General features: G+C 39.2%; 1 protein-coding gene across 5 annotated transcripts in view; it reads left to right on the forward strand.

Moving 5' to 3' along the window:
* Window positions 1-13324, forward strand: part of SLC12A6 (solute carrier family 12 member 6) — a 101659-nt gene that overhangs the window by 69734 nt on the left and 18601 nt on the right. For all 5 annotated transcript variants that reach the window (XM_088840135.1, XM_055435398.2, XM_055435397.2 and 2 more), the window contains 12 exons: window positions 672-766; window positions 3024-3155; window positions 3846-3992; window positions 5465-5519; window positions 5996-6126; window positions 6988-7229; window positions 9736-9950; window positions 10719-10877; window positions 11055-11153; window positions 11621-11678; window positions 12240-12414; window positions 12715-12833. In XM_088840135.1, coding sequence (XP_088696261.1) covers window positions 672-766; window positions 3024-3155; window positions 3846-3992; window positions 5465-5519; window positions 5996-6126; window positions 6988-7229; window positions 9736-9950; window positions 10719-10877; window positions 11055-11153; window positions 11621-11678; window positions 12240-12414; window positions 12715-12833 — 1627 coding nt within the window. The remainder of the gene's footprint in view (window positions 1-671; window positions 767-3023; window positions 3156-3845; window positions 3993-5464; window positions 5520-5995; window positions 6127-6987; window positions 7230-9735; window positions 9951-10718; window positions 10878-11054; window positions 11154-11620; window positions 11679-12239; window positions 12415-12714; window positions 12834-13324) is intronic.

Below are 13324 nucleotides of genomic sequence, written 5' to 3' on the forward strand. Positions count from 1 at the left end.
AATCTTAGTCCTTAATGACATTTACACAGTTATTAAAATTTTCTCTTCTGCCAGACCTGTATAACTGTAACTTTTACACGATAAAGAACCAAAGTTAAGAAAGCACTCAAACAACAGAACCTCTGCTGTTTTAGGGAACCCAATCTTTCTCTCATTTTTCCTCAGAGTGGGTTCACCAAATTCTTGTGGGATGCCTGTTTTCACATAAGATATGTGGCAAATGTTTGTACAAAAATGGTGTCATTTAGAAAAGGTCAGACAGCCCTGAAGTCCAAGGGCTTTTATTGCCATTATCAACAGGAACAGTGTATAAAGTAGCCTTGTCCAGCACAGTGTTGTACACCGAGCAGGGACTCAATGACTTTTTATTTTTCATCCTGGCTTTGGATGACATTAAGAGTAGGGTTTCTCTAGGCTAGAGTCTTAAAAGTATAGTGTTTCCAGTCTTTGTATTGTTAAGAAAAGGAATGACCCATGTTTACTTCTTAGAGATTTGCTTTTGCTCCTTTTCAAGAGGAAGTCACATTCACCAGGCAGTGCTACCACTCTGAGATGAAAATCTGAATATGAAAATGAGTTTTATTATTACAGAGGCAGCATGCAGTTCTTTGGTGCTGATGCCTTTTCAATACCAATGAGAAACTAACGTGGTATACTTTTTTTTTTTCCAGATGATGGACATAAGAAAGCACGAAATGCTTATCTTAACAATTCCAATTATGAAGAAGGAGATGAATATTTTGATAAGAATTTGGCACTCTTTGAGGTAATATTTGGGAGAAAACTAGGGCAGAGACTTCAGGAACAGAAATTTCAAGATTGTTGTCTTTCACCCCATTTAGTTTTAAAATAGTACAGGCTGAACATGTATGTTGTCATATGTGAAACGAATCACTAGTTCAGGGTCAATGCATGTTATAGGATGCTCGGGGCTGTCATGCGGGGATGACCCAGAGGGAGGATAAAGGGAGGAGGGAGGTGGGAGGGGGGTTCAGGAGGGGGAACTTATGTAAACCCGGGGCGAATTCATATCAATGTAGGGCAAAACCAACCAATATAATATTGTAAAATAATTTGCCTCCAATAAAAAATAAATTAATTACCAAAAAAAACAAATTAAAAAAAAATAAAATAAAATAGTACAGGCTGGATAATTTAATAACTAACTGTTAAAATATAATACTCATTTTAGGTTGTTATTGTAGTTGATTTAATCTATATAATCTAATTATTGCTAGTTAATAAATAACCATTGAATCAAATTTCTGAGAAGTAAAGAGGAATGTTGACATCACAGGCATATGGAGAATCTTGCTCTCTAATTTAACTAGGATGTAAAGGTTTGTGTTGTAATAAAGTATAAAATTTTTCAATTCTGTGTTTGGGATGAATGTTACTTACCATAGAACTAGTAACTAAAAGAGTTTCTCTAGTGTCTCAGCAGTAAAGAATCTGCCTGCAGCGCAGGAGCTGCCAGAGACGTAAGTTCTATCCCTGGTTTGGGAAGATCCCCTGGAGGAGGACATGGCAACCCACTCCAGTGTTTTTGCCTGAAGAATCCCACGGACAGAGGAGACTGGCAGGCTATAGTCCATGGGGTCACAAAGACTTGTACACTACTAAAGTGACTTCAGTTCAGTTCAGTCGCTCAGTCGTGTCTGACTCTTAGCGACCCCATGAACCACAGCACACCAGGCCTCCCTGTCCATCACCAACTCCCGGAGTTCACTCAAACTCATGTCCATCGAGTCAGTGATGCCATCCAGCCACCTCATTCTCTGTCGTCCCCGTCTCCTCCTACCCCCAATCGCTCCCAGCATCAGAGTCTTTTCCAATGAGTCAACTCGTTGCATGAGGTGGACAAAGTATTGGAGTTTCAGCTTTAGCATCAGTCCTTGCAATGAACACCCAGGACTGATCTCCTTTAGAATAGACTGGTTGGATCTCCTTGCAGTCCAAGGGACTCTCAAGAGTCTTCTCCAGCACCACAGTTCAAAAGCATCCATTCTTTAGCAGTCAGCTTTCTTCACAGTCCAACTCTCACATCCATACATGACCACTGGAAAAAGCATAGCCTTGACTAGACGGACCTTGGTTGGCAAAGTAATGTCTCTGCTTTTTAATATGCTAAAGTGACTTAGCACAGCACTAACCAAAAAGCAGGGTAAGAAGCAGGCTGTTGGATTAAGAGGACCTGAATGTCTCATCTAAGACGGCATGGACTCTGATGGAATCTGTGGCCTGATTGTTGAAAGGAGCCTGGTTTAGTCCAGTACTGCTTTGTCTTACTTTGGACAATGAGTCGAATGCCACTTTTCTCAGTGTTCCTATTTTTTTAAATAATATTTTCTATTAGTTTCCTTCAAGAAAAGGTCTGAGGTGAATATTTGGTTCAGTCACAAAAATTTTTCATTGACATGTCCACGCTTGGTGCTGTAAATAATAACTATAAATATGAGTTGACTATTAGTAATACTGTTAGTAGGTTGTTAGCAGTACTGTGATTAAAAATTATGTCATCAATGTTCTTTGCAAATTGCCTGTGTGCTTAGTCGTGTCCAACTCTTTGCAACCCCATGGACTGTAGCCTGCCAGGCTCCTCTGTCCATGGGATTTTCAAAGCAAGGATACTGGAGTGGGTTGCCATTTCCTCCTTCAGGGGATCCTCCCGACCCAGGGATTGAATGAGCATCCCTTGCATCTCATGCATCGGCAGGCGGATTCTTTACCACTAGGGCCATCTGGGAAGCCTTTTATGAGGTTGCAACTATCTATAAGGAGCCAGTGTGGGTTTTTTTTCTGTCAGCTATAAAAATCATAAAACTTTTCATTTAAGAATTTCCTAAGGATTCATGTAGCTCTGATTACATCTTATAATATGAGGGGAGAATAAAATCTCATTGATAAATTTTTAAAAAATATTTGCCTGTGATTACTTTGCAGTTTTCTGGTAGATGGATCATTTTGATGTTTATTCCCAGTGTTCTTCATCATGTATTTCTTCCTTATTTCTGGATTTATAGGAAGAAATGGACACCAGACCAAAGGTGTCTTCTCTCCTTAGCCGCTTGGCCAATTATACTAATCTGACACAAGGAGCAAAGGAACATGAAGAGGCAGAGAACATCACTGAAGGGAAAAAGAAGCCCACCAAGGTGAGGCCTTAGAATAATAAGGCAAGTTAAAAGAGCCCCATATAGACAAGAGGAAAAATTGTCCAGGGTATCACTCTTTGCTCAAGAACCATTGAACACTTTGTATATGCCAGCCACTGTGAGGGGTGAGTTGTGTAATGTGTAGCTGGGAGATGAGCATTCCAGGGAGAGGGAATAGCACTTCAAAAGAAAAGTGTCCACACCCATGAAAACATGGAACAAAATTACAAGTTAGCTTTCTGGTTGTTCAGGAGTAAAGTAACACTCAGATCTTTTTATTAACTCCATTTGCCAACTACTAGGAAAGGTTTATGCCAAATTCTGAAGAAATTCCATCAAGTCATTATCCCATTTTTTTTTTTTTTTTAAGAAAAAAACTATTGCCCTTGAAGAACAGAAAGTTAAATTGTTGGAGATGCACCTAGAAGTTTGTGATGGGAGTCCTATGTAAAAACATGTGGAGATCTCTGTAAAGTTAAAATATGTATCTCTAGGAATAATAAGTATGGTGATAGACATTTGTTAGATGGAGATTTTGTATGTGCCTATTTAAATATACTGCTTAAACTTATCATCTCTGTTTTGCAATTAAAATTATAGTTAGGGCACAAGTTTTTATATAAAAGTAAAGGGATGAATCAGCTCTTCTAGATGACTACATGATTTTTTCTTTTGTCAACATCTTTCCAGACTCCCCAGATGGGTACCTTCATGGGTGTCTACCTCCCATGTCTACAAAATATTTTTGGAGTGATCCTGTTTCTACGCCTTACATGGGTGGTGGGCACAGCTGGAGTTCTGCAGGCCTTTGCAATTGTCCTTATCTGCTGCTGCTGTGTAAGTCCCAAGTTGACCCCTGGAAATCACCTGGAACATGCAAGAGCTCAAGAGTATCATGCTTTAACCTCTTTGGGAATAAAAGAAAGAATGCATACTGGGAAAATACTCATGATCTCAACAGGAGAGATTAAGGGGGGTTCAGGAAGGGGAACACATGTACACCCGGGGCAGGTTCATGTCAATGTATGGCAAAACCAACCAATATAATATTGTAAAATAATTAGCTTCCAATAAAAATAAAAATAATAAAAAAATAATAAATAAAATCTAAAGGATTTTCAGTTCAGTCAGTTACTCACTGCTTATATCTGTAATATATTGTACTCAAAATTACAAAGAAAGGCTTCCCTTGGAAGTAGAAGATACAGCCCCTGACTTCAAACACTTCAGAAGACAAACCATTTGAATTTGATAATGCTAGTGTTGTGACAGAAAATATGTTAGAAAATATGATGTATTACTCTACTGCAGTGCCAGTAAACAGCTGATTGTTGTTTGGGGGTAAGAAGTTATTTGTTTTGAAGTGTCATCCCCTACCCCTTCCTCAGAAATTGGGGTGTTATTTCTAGGTCTTCTTTCCATTATACTGAGAACATTCTGGTCTTCCTTTAATGTAAATTCCTCTTATCTGTGTATGCCAGCTACATCTCTCAATTTCGTTGTAAATTGATAGATATTATAAACATTTTTTTATTATTAAGCTGTCTACTGACTTATTACTGTCACCATCACACACTCCCTGTACATTTTGCTCAACTGAGTACCATGCAAAGCAGGGTAAACGGACATAGTCCGTATCATTCATAACTCAATTTTTTTTTTCAGTTTCTTAGTCTTGAAACTTGAGGGCCATATTTGACTCCTTGATTGCTTGTCATATCTCATCAGGTATCAAGGTCAATGAGGTCTCCCTCTGAAATCTCTTTTATTCAACCCCTTCTTTATATTCCTACTTCTACCACCGCAGTCCTCACCTCTCACTGATATCCTGTATTACTCTGCTAACAAGTCATTCTGCCTCCATCTGCTCCCTATCTGCAGTCCATTCTGTACTCTGCCACTATCAGGTAATGTTTTTTAAAATACAGTTCTTGTGAGCTCAGAAGTCTTCAGTGGTTCTCGTTACTGAATATTATTCTTTTTATTGTATCCAGTGTTTAGTCAGTTTCCAGTCTGTTTTCCAAGTTTTTAACTAGAAGATCACGGTAGGATCAGTAGTTCTTAATAGCACTTAACCCACTGATTACCATGTAGGAGCATTTTAACGGAATACTCCAGATACCAGTAGTGTGACTAGTGCAGTGATGAAGCTCATCTTCTCATTTCCATACCACTGAGTATGAGGGAACTCCCTCCATATAAGTATGTAGAGTTGAATATTCGACAAGTGCTCTGAGACCTGCAGATGGGAAAGTAGTATGGAAATGTCTCTGTATAGTAACAGCCTTCTCTTTTCTCTTTCTTTATAGACGATGTTGACTGCTATCTCCATGAGTGCCATTGCCACTAATGGAGTGGTGCCAGGTCAGTAGCTAAGATTGGATTTCATGGATTGTCACTGATTACTGTATGTTTATGCTATAAAGATAGAGGTGCAGACTTCCAAGGAATGTTGTTTGTTTAGTCTGTTGGCCACAGGCACTACTATTTGACTTAAGAAACCTTCTTTTAAAAAAAATCTTTATTTTTTAAGCTAGAATATCTCATGTCTACTGCATTTTTAGCTTCTTTTAGTTAGAATTTATATTTTATTCAGCTATCTGATGCCTGTGGTAAATATGATATTTTTCTCAGTAATACTGACAAAATTGTGCTGCTTTATGTGGGATATTAGGTGTGTAATATGAAGGTTTCATCTTTTACTTCCTACTGGGAAATACACTTTTTATCACATTCAGAGTTTTTAAAAGCCCAAAGCATTTATCCTTTTTTACAACTTGTTTACATTCCTGTTACTAGCATACTTTCTTTATCTTGTTCACCTCTGTTTTACCTTTTAGCTGGAGGCTCATACTTTATGATTTCCCGAGCACTGGGCCCAGAGTTTGGTGGAGCTGTTGGCCTCTGCTTTTATCTTGGTACCACATTTGCAGCAGCCATGTACATCCTTGGTGCCATTGAAATTTTTCTGGTGAGTAATAGCTTAATTGTGGTCTATAGTATGGAAAAGATACAGATTTGGACTGATTTTGCTGTTTGATAGCAAAGCTTCTGAGAAATCATCTATAGGAATCAATCAAGTGATTGACTGCTGACTTGTTATTGACCTCCTACTGGGAGTATGAGTCAGAGAGGTTGAGGGTATCCTTTGGCTGCCTACTCCCTCCCCTCCACTCCATCACCAGCACCCTGCCACCTCAACCAAAAAGGTAAAGTCTCAGAGGCAAGACTTGTGCTAATGGGGAAAAAGTAAAATAAAGTTTATCTCTTTTGATGTTTTTATCCCAATGACATAAAAATGTTTGTTTATTTATTCACTAGGATATATTTTTCACTATTTAAAGTAAAAATAGCAGAAGTAGGACTCAATAATCTTTACAGTTACTTTGTATAATACTTTGAATAAGCTATTAATATATCCCTTATTTTTCCACTTGGAAGTGTTAGTATTCAGAATAGCATGTAGGCTAATCAATGATACCCTATTTTTGTAGGCATTTTAGATTGGCTCAGCTGGTAAAGAATCCGCCTGCAATGCGGGAGACCTGGGTTTGATCCCTGGGTTGGGAAGATCCCCTGGAGAAGGGAAAGGCTACCCACTCCAGTATTCTGGCCTGGAGAATTCCATGGACTGTGTAGTCCATGGGGTCGCAAAGAGTCGGACACGACTGAGTGACTTTCACTTCACTTCACTTAGATCGAAACAGGAATTAGGCTGTGTCTACAGTCACTTTCTGTCTCAGTTTTGCTTTCGTTTGTGAAAGCACATGCAAACAGCAGCCACCCTTCGATCCCTCTGAGTGGCCTCATTTTCTCCTTTTTTGCTCACCAGGTGTATATCGCCCCCCGAGCTGCGCTATTTCACAGCGCAGACGCGCTCACGGATTCGGCAGCCATGCTCAACAATATGCGCGTCTATGGGACGGCCTTCCTGGCTCTCCTGGTGCTCGTGGTGTTCATCGGCGTGCGCTACGTGAACAAGTTTGCCTCACTCTTCCTGGCCTGCGTCATCGTGTCCATCTTGGCCATCTATGCTGGAGCCATCAAGTCTTCTTTCGCCCCTCCACACTTCCCGTACGTGTCTCTCTGACTAGGCATCATTATTAGGTAGTCACTAACAATGGCAAGCCACTCTAGTACTCTTGCCTGGAAAATCCCATGGATGGAGGAGCCTGGTAGGCTGCAGTCCGTGGGATCGCTAGGGGTCGGACACGACTGAGCGACTTCACTTTCACTTTTCACTTTCACACATTGGAGAAGGAAATGGCAACCCACTCCAGTGTTCTTGCCTGGAGAATCCCAGGGACGGGGGAGCCTGGTGGGCTGCCGTCTGTGGGGTCACACAGAGTCGGACACGACTGAAGTGACACAGCAGCAGCAGCAGCAGCAACAGTATCTGGTGATGTGATCTTTTCAAAGCAGAATTTCACAGTTTCACTGAGATTTCCCTCTTGGATAAGCCCAGTTAGCATCAGTGCAGGAAGCCTCCGAGGAAACTGTGTGTCATCTTCCTTACATCCCAAGCATAGAATTGGCAGCTGTGGCCATCATTTGGATATAGATAGTAGGTTTTTCAAAACCTCCTGCTAATGATTATGTATATTTGAGCTGTTCATGAAGGGCTTTCAAACAGCAACCTTGATAAAGTATTTAAATGTTAGATTCCTTTTATTAATGAAAAATCAGGAGAGTCAAGAAAACCTTAATTACTACCTAAGTATTTACAATTGAATTTTTTATTTTGTTTTTAGTACAATAATGAACTCTCTAGTCACAAAATAAAGGGAAGTAAATGTCACATCATTTGCTTATGTGTCTGTTTCTATATAAATTATATGACATACATAAGTAGTATACGTGCCTTAATGTATACTTTTTGAAGTAGAAATGGATTTGTACAGACTCAAAGGCTCACCTGTTTTCAGTTTGACTAGTGGCTTAGGAGGAGAAGGAAATGGCAACCCACTCCAGTATTCTTGCCTGGAGGATCCCAGGGATGGCGGAGCCCACTGCCGTCTATGGGGTCGCACAGAGTCGGACACGACTGAAGTGACTTAGCAGCAGCAGTGGCTCAGGAACTAGCCAGCACTGAGTATTGCTTGTAACCTTGTTATAGTGACTGTCTTTGAAAAATCATCCGAATAATCCAGGGATCACACTCATCAGTCTTATGTTGATTTAACCAGATTACTGAAAAATAGATTTTTCAAGATGAAAAAATAGGTCCAGAGAAATTAAATGACTTGCCCCAAAGTTAATGATTGGCAGAGCAAGATCACAAACCTTGTGATTTGCTGACTCCCAGTCCAGTATTTCTTCTCCTGTGCTAAGTGCTGTCAGTAATAAGAGTCCATGATAAATTTTCAGTCTGCTCATCCAGGAGCTGTAAAGTAACTGGAGATCCACTTGAGTCATAGAAGTACTAAATGCTACATTCTGGCTATATCTTAATTTGGGAAATTCCATTTTCCTCAAGTTTTCCTTTGATGTTTCTCCTCTTTTTTTGGTGGGCAAAATTCATGTGTGGTATTTTCTTTTAAATATTTCAGAAAAACAAGTCTAAAAACCTAGAGGAATGCATAAAACAAGACTGGGAAATGTTGGGAGTTGTTGAAGCTGAGTGACAGGCACGATTTATCACATATGTATGCTATCATTTTGCAGATTTCTAAAGTTGCTTTTTTCCTCCTGAGAGTTATTTTAACTGTGGGTGTATTATTCCTTTATTTGTATTTATATCTTTGGTTTAAAGAAAAACAATAAAATGAACAGTCTATATTTGTATTATCCTTAAATATCCTCACTCCACTAGGTCTAGGCTTAAGTTCAAAAACAGTTTTTTATTAGGCCATAGAGGGAATGGCCTAATTATAGCCAAGCTGTCTTCCCTGAAACAGTATCCAGAAGATTTGACCTTTTTCTATATATTTTCAAAGGGGTTGTTATGAGCATAAGGCTTTTTCCTAGGCCAAATGAAAGAGGAGGATTTGTGTGTTTGTGTGTGTGTGTAAGAAGAACAAAAGGACTCTTAAGATTTATTTTAGACCCTGCTGCTGCTGCTGCTAAGTCACTTCAGTCGTGTCCGACTCTGCACGACCCCTTAGACGGCAGCCCATCAGGCTCCCCCGTCCCTGGGATTCTCCAGGCAAGAGTACTGGAGTGGGTTGCCATTGCCTTCTCTGATTTTAGACCCAACAATTTGTTAATAACCTAGAAATTCTATAACATGATTCAGCACAGCATCTTCAGACAGTTCCTGTATTTGAATTCTGTTACTACTACACACCACCTGTGTGAGATCAAGCAGACTACTTTTATCCCTAAATTTCAGTTCCTCCACAACATAGAAATACTAGTACATATTTTGTGAGATCGCTGTAAAGGTTAGGTTGGCAAAAAATGTAAGATACCATTTACAGAGCTATTCAATACTAGTTCTTTTCCCACCCATAACAGTAAAAACTCTTCAAGGTGAGATATTTTTTTTCCTTTGCAAGCATATATATACTAACCTATTTCTAAACTTTTAAAATAGTTTTTCCTCTTGGCTTCAGTGTTCTTCCTGTTCTTTTTCACTTAGGGTCTGCATGCTGGGCAACCGCACCCTTTCATCAAGACATATTGATGTTTGCTCAAAGACCAAGGAAGTTAACAACATGACAGTACCGTCAAAGTTATGGGGCTTCTTCTGTAACTCAAGTCAGTTTTTCAATGCCACTTGTGATGAGTACTTTGTTCACAACAATGTCACTTCGATCCAGGGCATCCCTGGATTGGCTAGCGGTGTCATTACAGGTGAGTTAGGAAGTCTGGGGACACGTTTCTTACTCTTCTATTATCCATCAACACTCACTGCCACAGTGCCACTTCCCTTGTTAAATTCAGCATACAACTCAACTCAACATCTTTCTGCTTTTCTGTTAATGAATTTATCCTTTTTCAGGACATCTTTGTAGCATTGTCTGCTAAAATTTACTGCTCTTGCAAGCAGAGCTGAACAAATGAATTTTAAACTTAAGATAATAAAGTATTCTGTGTGTTAACACATTGTAAAGTTGTCAGTTTTTCCAACAATGACAGCTAGAATTACTTTAATGTCATCAAACCCACATGTGTTTTCCTGACTCATCTCAATTTTTGAAATTCTTTCCTTAAGTGATTTCTGTCTTAACTGTCTGGTCCACAAATTTCTTTGCATGTAATCAAATTTACACTAAGGTGTTAGCAGATACCTAATTTTTTTTTTTTTAATAAACTTTGTAAGGGCATTCAGCTTATTCTGCTTAACTTTTGCTAATTTGCATTGGTAAACGTAACTGTATTTATACATACCAAAGTATTTGTCAGACTACATTTGAACAAGATGGGAAAGGGCATTAGGTTATTTTTGTGTACTTTACTATATGATATGTATGTGCATATATCTGTGCTCTATAGAAGCAAACATACCCTTAAAAACCATATAAATGACAGATCTGATTTAGAATACTGTTGGTTAGAAAATTATCCAGTTGTGTCCTTTCCATACTGCTACTGCTTATATACCCTTTGTTCCCACTTCAGAGAATCTTTGGAGTAATTATCTACCAAAGGGAGAGATCATTGAAAAGCCCTCAGCCAAATCTTCCGATGTCTTAGGCAGCTTAAACCATGAGTATGTCCTTGTGGACATCACCACCTCTTTCACTCTGCTGGTGGGCATCTTCTTTCCCTCTGTCACAGGTAAGCACATGGGTTGTTGCCTGTTTTATAGGTGATCAGACCTGGGAAGGGATTTTTCTTAGGAGACAAAGCTATATTCTCAGGATTCCTAGATTTTCCTGTAGTCTTTAATAGCAGTTCATATATCAGTGTCCAGGAACTAAAGAAGTTAACTTCTTCTTTTTTCCTTTTTTAAAGGCATCATGGCAGGATCAAACAGATCTGGGGATCTGAAAGATGCTCAAAAGTCCATTCCCATTGGCACTATCCTCGCCATCCTGACCACCTCCTTTGTCTGTATCCTTTTGATGGATCCAGTTTGAGTTTCAGTTATAGGAACAGCCATAGAACAAGGGTGATCAGTATTTTTATCCTGATAATAAAGATATCTGCTTTCTGCCCCCTCACTTCACACCACATAATCTACCTGTGAAAGTTGCTCCATTGTGTCTGACTCTTTGTGACCTCATGAACTTAGTCCATGGAACTCTCCAGGCCAGAATACTGGAGTCGGTAGCTTTTCCCTTCTCCAGGGGATCTTCCCAACCCAGGGATCGAACCCAGGTCTCCCGCATTGCAGGCGAATTCTTTACCAGCTAAGCCACAAGGGAAACCCAGATAATCTGCCTACCTCATCTCTAAAACTCAAGAAGGAATTTATGACATTAGTGAATTTAGTCATTCATTTTACTGACAGAAATATCCTGAGTGTTTATGTTCATCTTAGAGTGTGAGTGGCAGTTTCCTTGACTCTAGTGTCTTAGATTTAAGCAATGTTGTCCTTTTTGGTGCATGTATTGAAGGTGTTGTCCTCAGAGACAAGTGAGTAATTGATTTCTTTTAACAGCCACCTATCTGTCTTCCATTATGTCTGATCATCCCATACAGCACCAAGACAGTTATAAACTCAAAACCCACCTGAGATGTGTATCACAACTAACAATAGAAAGTACATATGTATAGGTCCCCAAAAGAGAGACCAGTATGTTGTTGTATATGATGCAACAATTATTCTTCAATAAAGCAGTGAATTTGTCTGAATACTGAGGATTTTCCTGTACAATAAGAGCTGTTGGAAAACTAAGACTAAAAGTAAAGGTAAAAGTTTTACTAAAAGTAAAACTAAGACTAAAAATAATAAAAATTTTTAAATGTTTTAAGTTTCTGTTTTCTCTTTGAGACATAAGGGTGTCTGATTGCCATTCTAAATAAAAGCTTGAAACTTACTTTCTTCATTTCCTTCATACAGGCTACTAGTATTTTCCCTTTCTCATCTGTAAACATAAAAAATTATAAATAGAAAAAATTGAGTGAATGTCTATCTAGCATTTTCATCTAAAGTTATTTCCAGGTTAAACGTCCCCACTCTGATTTCTCTCCCAGGTTTGGAGATGCTGTGAAAGGTAATCTGGTGGTCGGAACCTTATCTTGGCCATCCCCATGGGTGATTGTTATTGGCTCCTTCTTCTCCACGTGTGGGGCTGGACTTCAGAGTCTCACAGGAGCCCCGAGGCTGCTACAGGCTATAGCCAAGGATAACATCATACCCTTTCTGAGGGTAAGTGACCCTATTCTATACCCTCTTCCTTTTTTCTCAGGTTTTAGGAGAAACTGATCTTCATAGGCTTAGAAATTATTGGGCCATATAATATGAAGATGGGTTTTAGCACAAGACTGTATAGCCCTCTAAATCTCTAGTATGAGTTTATATGTGAGTGGAATAAAGGTATTTAAAAGCTACCACAGTTGTAATGCTGTTATCTTAAAGATCTCTGAAACTATAGCATAAAAGAATAAGGGAGCATTGACTCAAACCTTTCCCACACTCATCTGTCTGATACTTCACTTCTACGTACAGGTTTTTGGTCACAGCAAAGCCAATGGGGAACCTACCTGGGCTTTACTTCTAACTGCTGCCATTGCAGAACTGGGAATCCTTATTGCCTCCCTGGATCTTGTGGCTCCAATTCTTTCCATGTAAGAGCCAGTTATTCTCTTCATTTGTTGTTGCATATGTGAAGTCTAGGTTCATGGGAATTCCCTGGCAGTCCAGTGGTTAGGACTCCATGCTTTCACTGCCAAGGGCATGGGTCCAATCCCTGGTCAGGGAACTGAAATCCTACAAGCTACGCAGTGTGACTAGAAAAAAAAGATATTCGCACTGTGGTCTCATCTATGTTTTAAAAAACATAATAAACAGAGTAAAATATGCAAGGTGTGCTAAATGTTAGCACTTATGATTGTGAATTTTCTCCCAAGTTTTTTTTTTTTCTATACTTTTCTGCAAAAAACAGATACTATGATCATTTGAGGGGGAAAACTTTCATTAAAGCTTAGCTTATTTTCTGGATCTCTAGGTTATTTTCAGTATGCTGAGGATAAGCATAAGATGACTAAGATACAACCTTAGAGAACTGATGGCAAATAAAGAAACCAGTGATCCTTCTCTGATGTGATGAATACTGTGG

This window comes from Moschus berezovskii, chromosome 9 (assembly GCF_049115385.1).
Source record: "Moschus berezovskii isolate FMDL1 chromosome 9, NW_MosBer_1.0, whole genome shotgun sequence".
Classification (NCBI taxonomy): Eukaryota; Metazoa; Chordata; class Mammalia; order Artiodactyla; family Moschidae; genus Moschus; species Moschus berezovskii.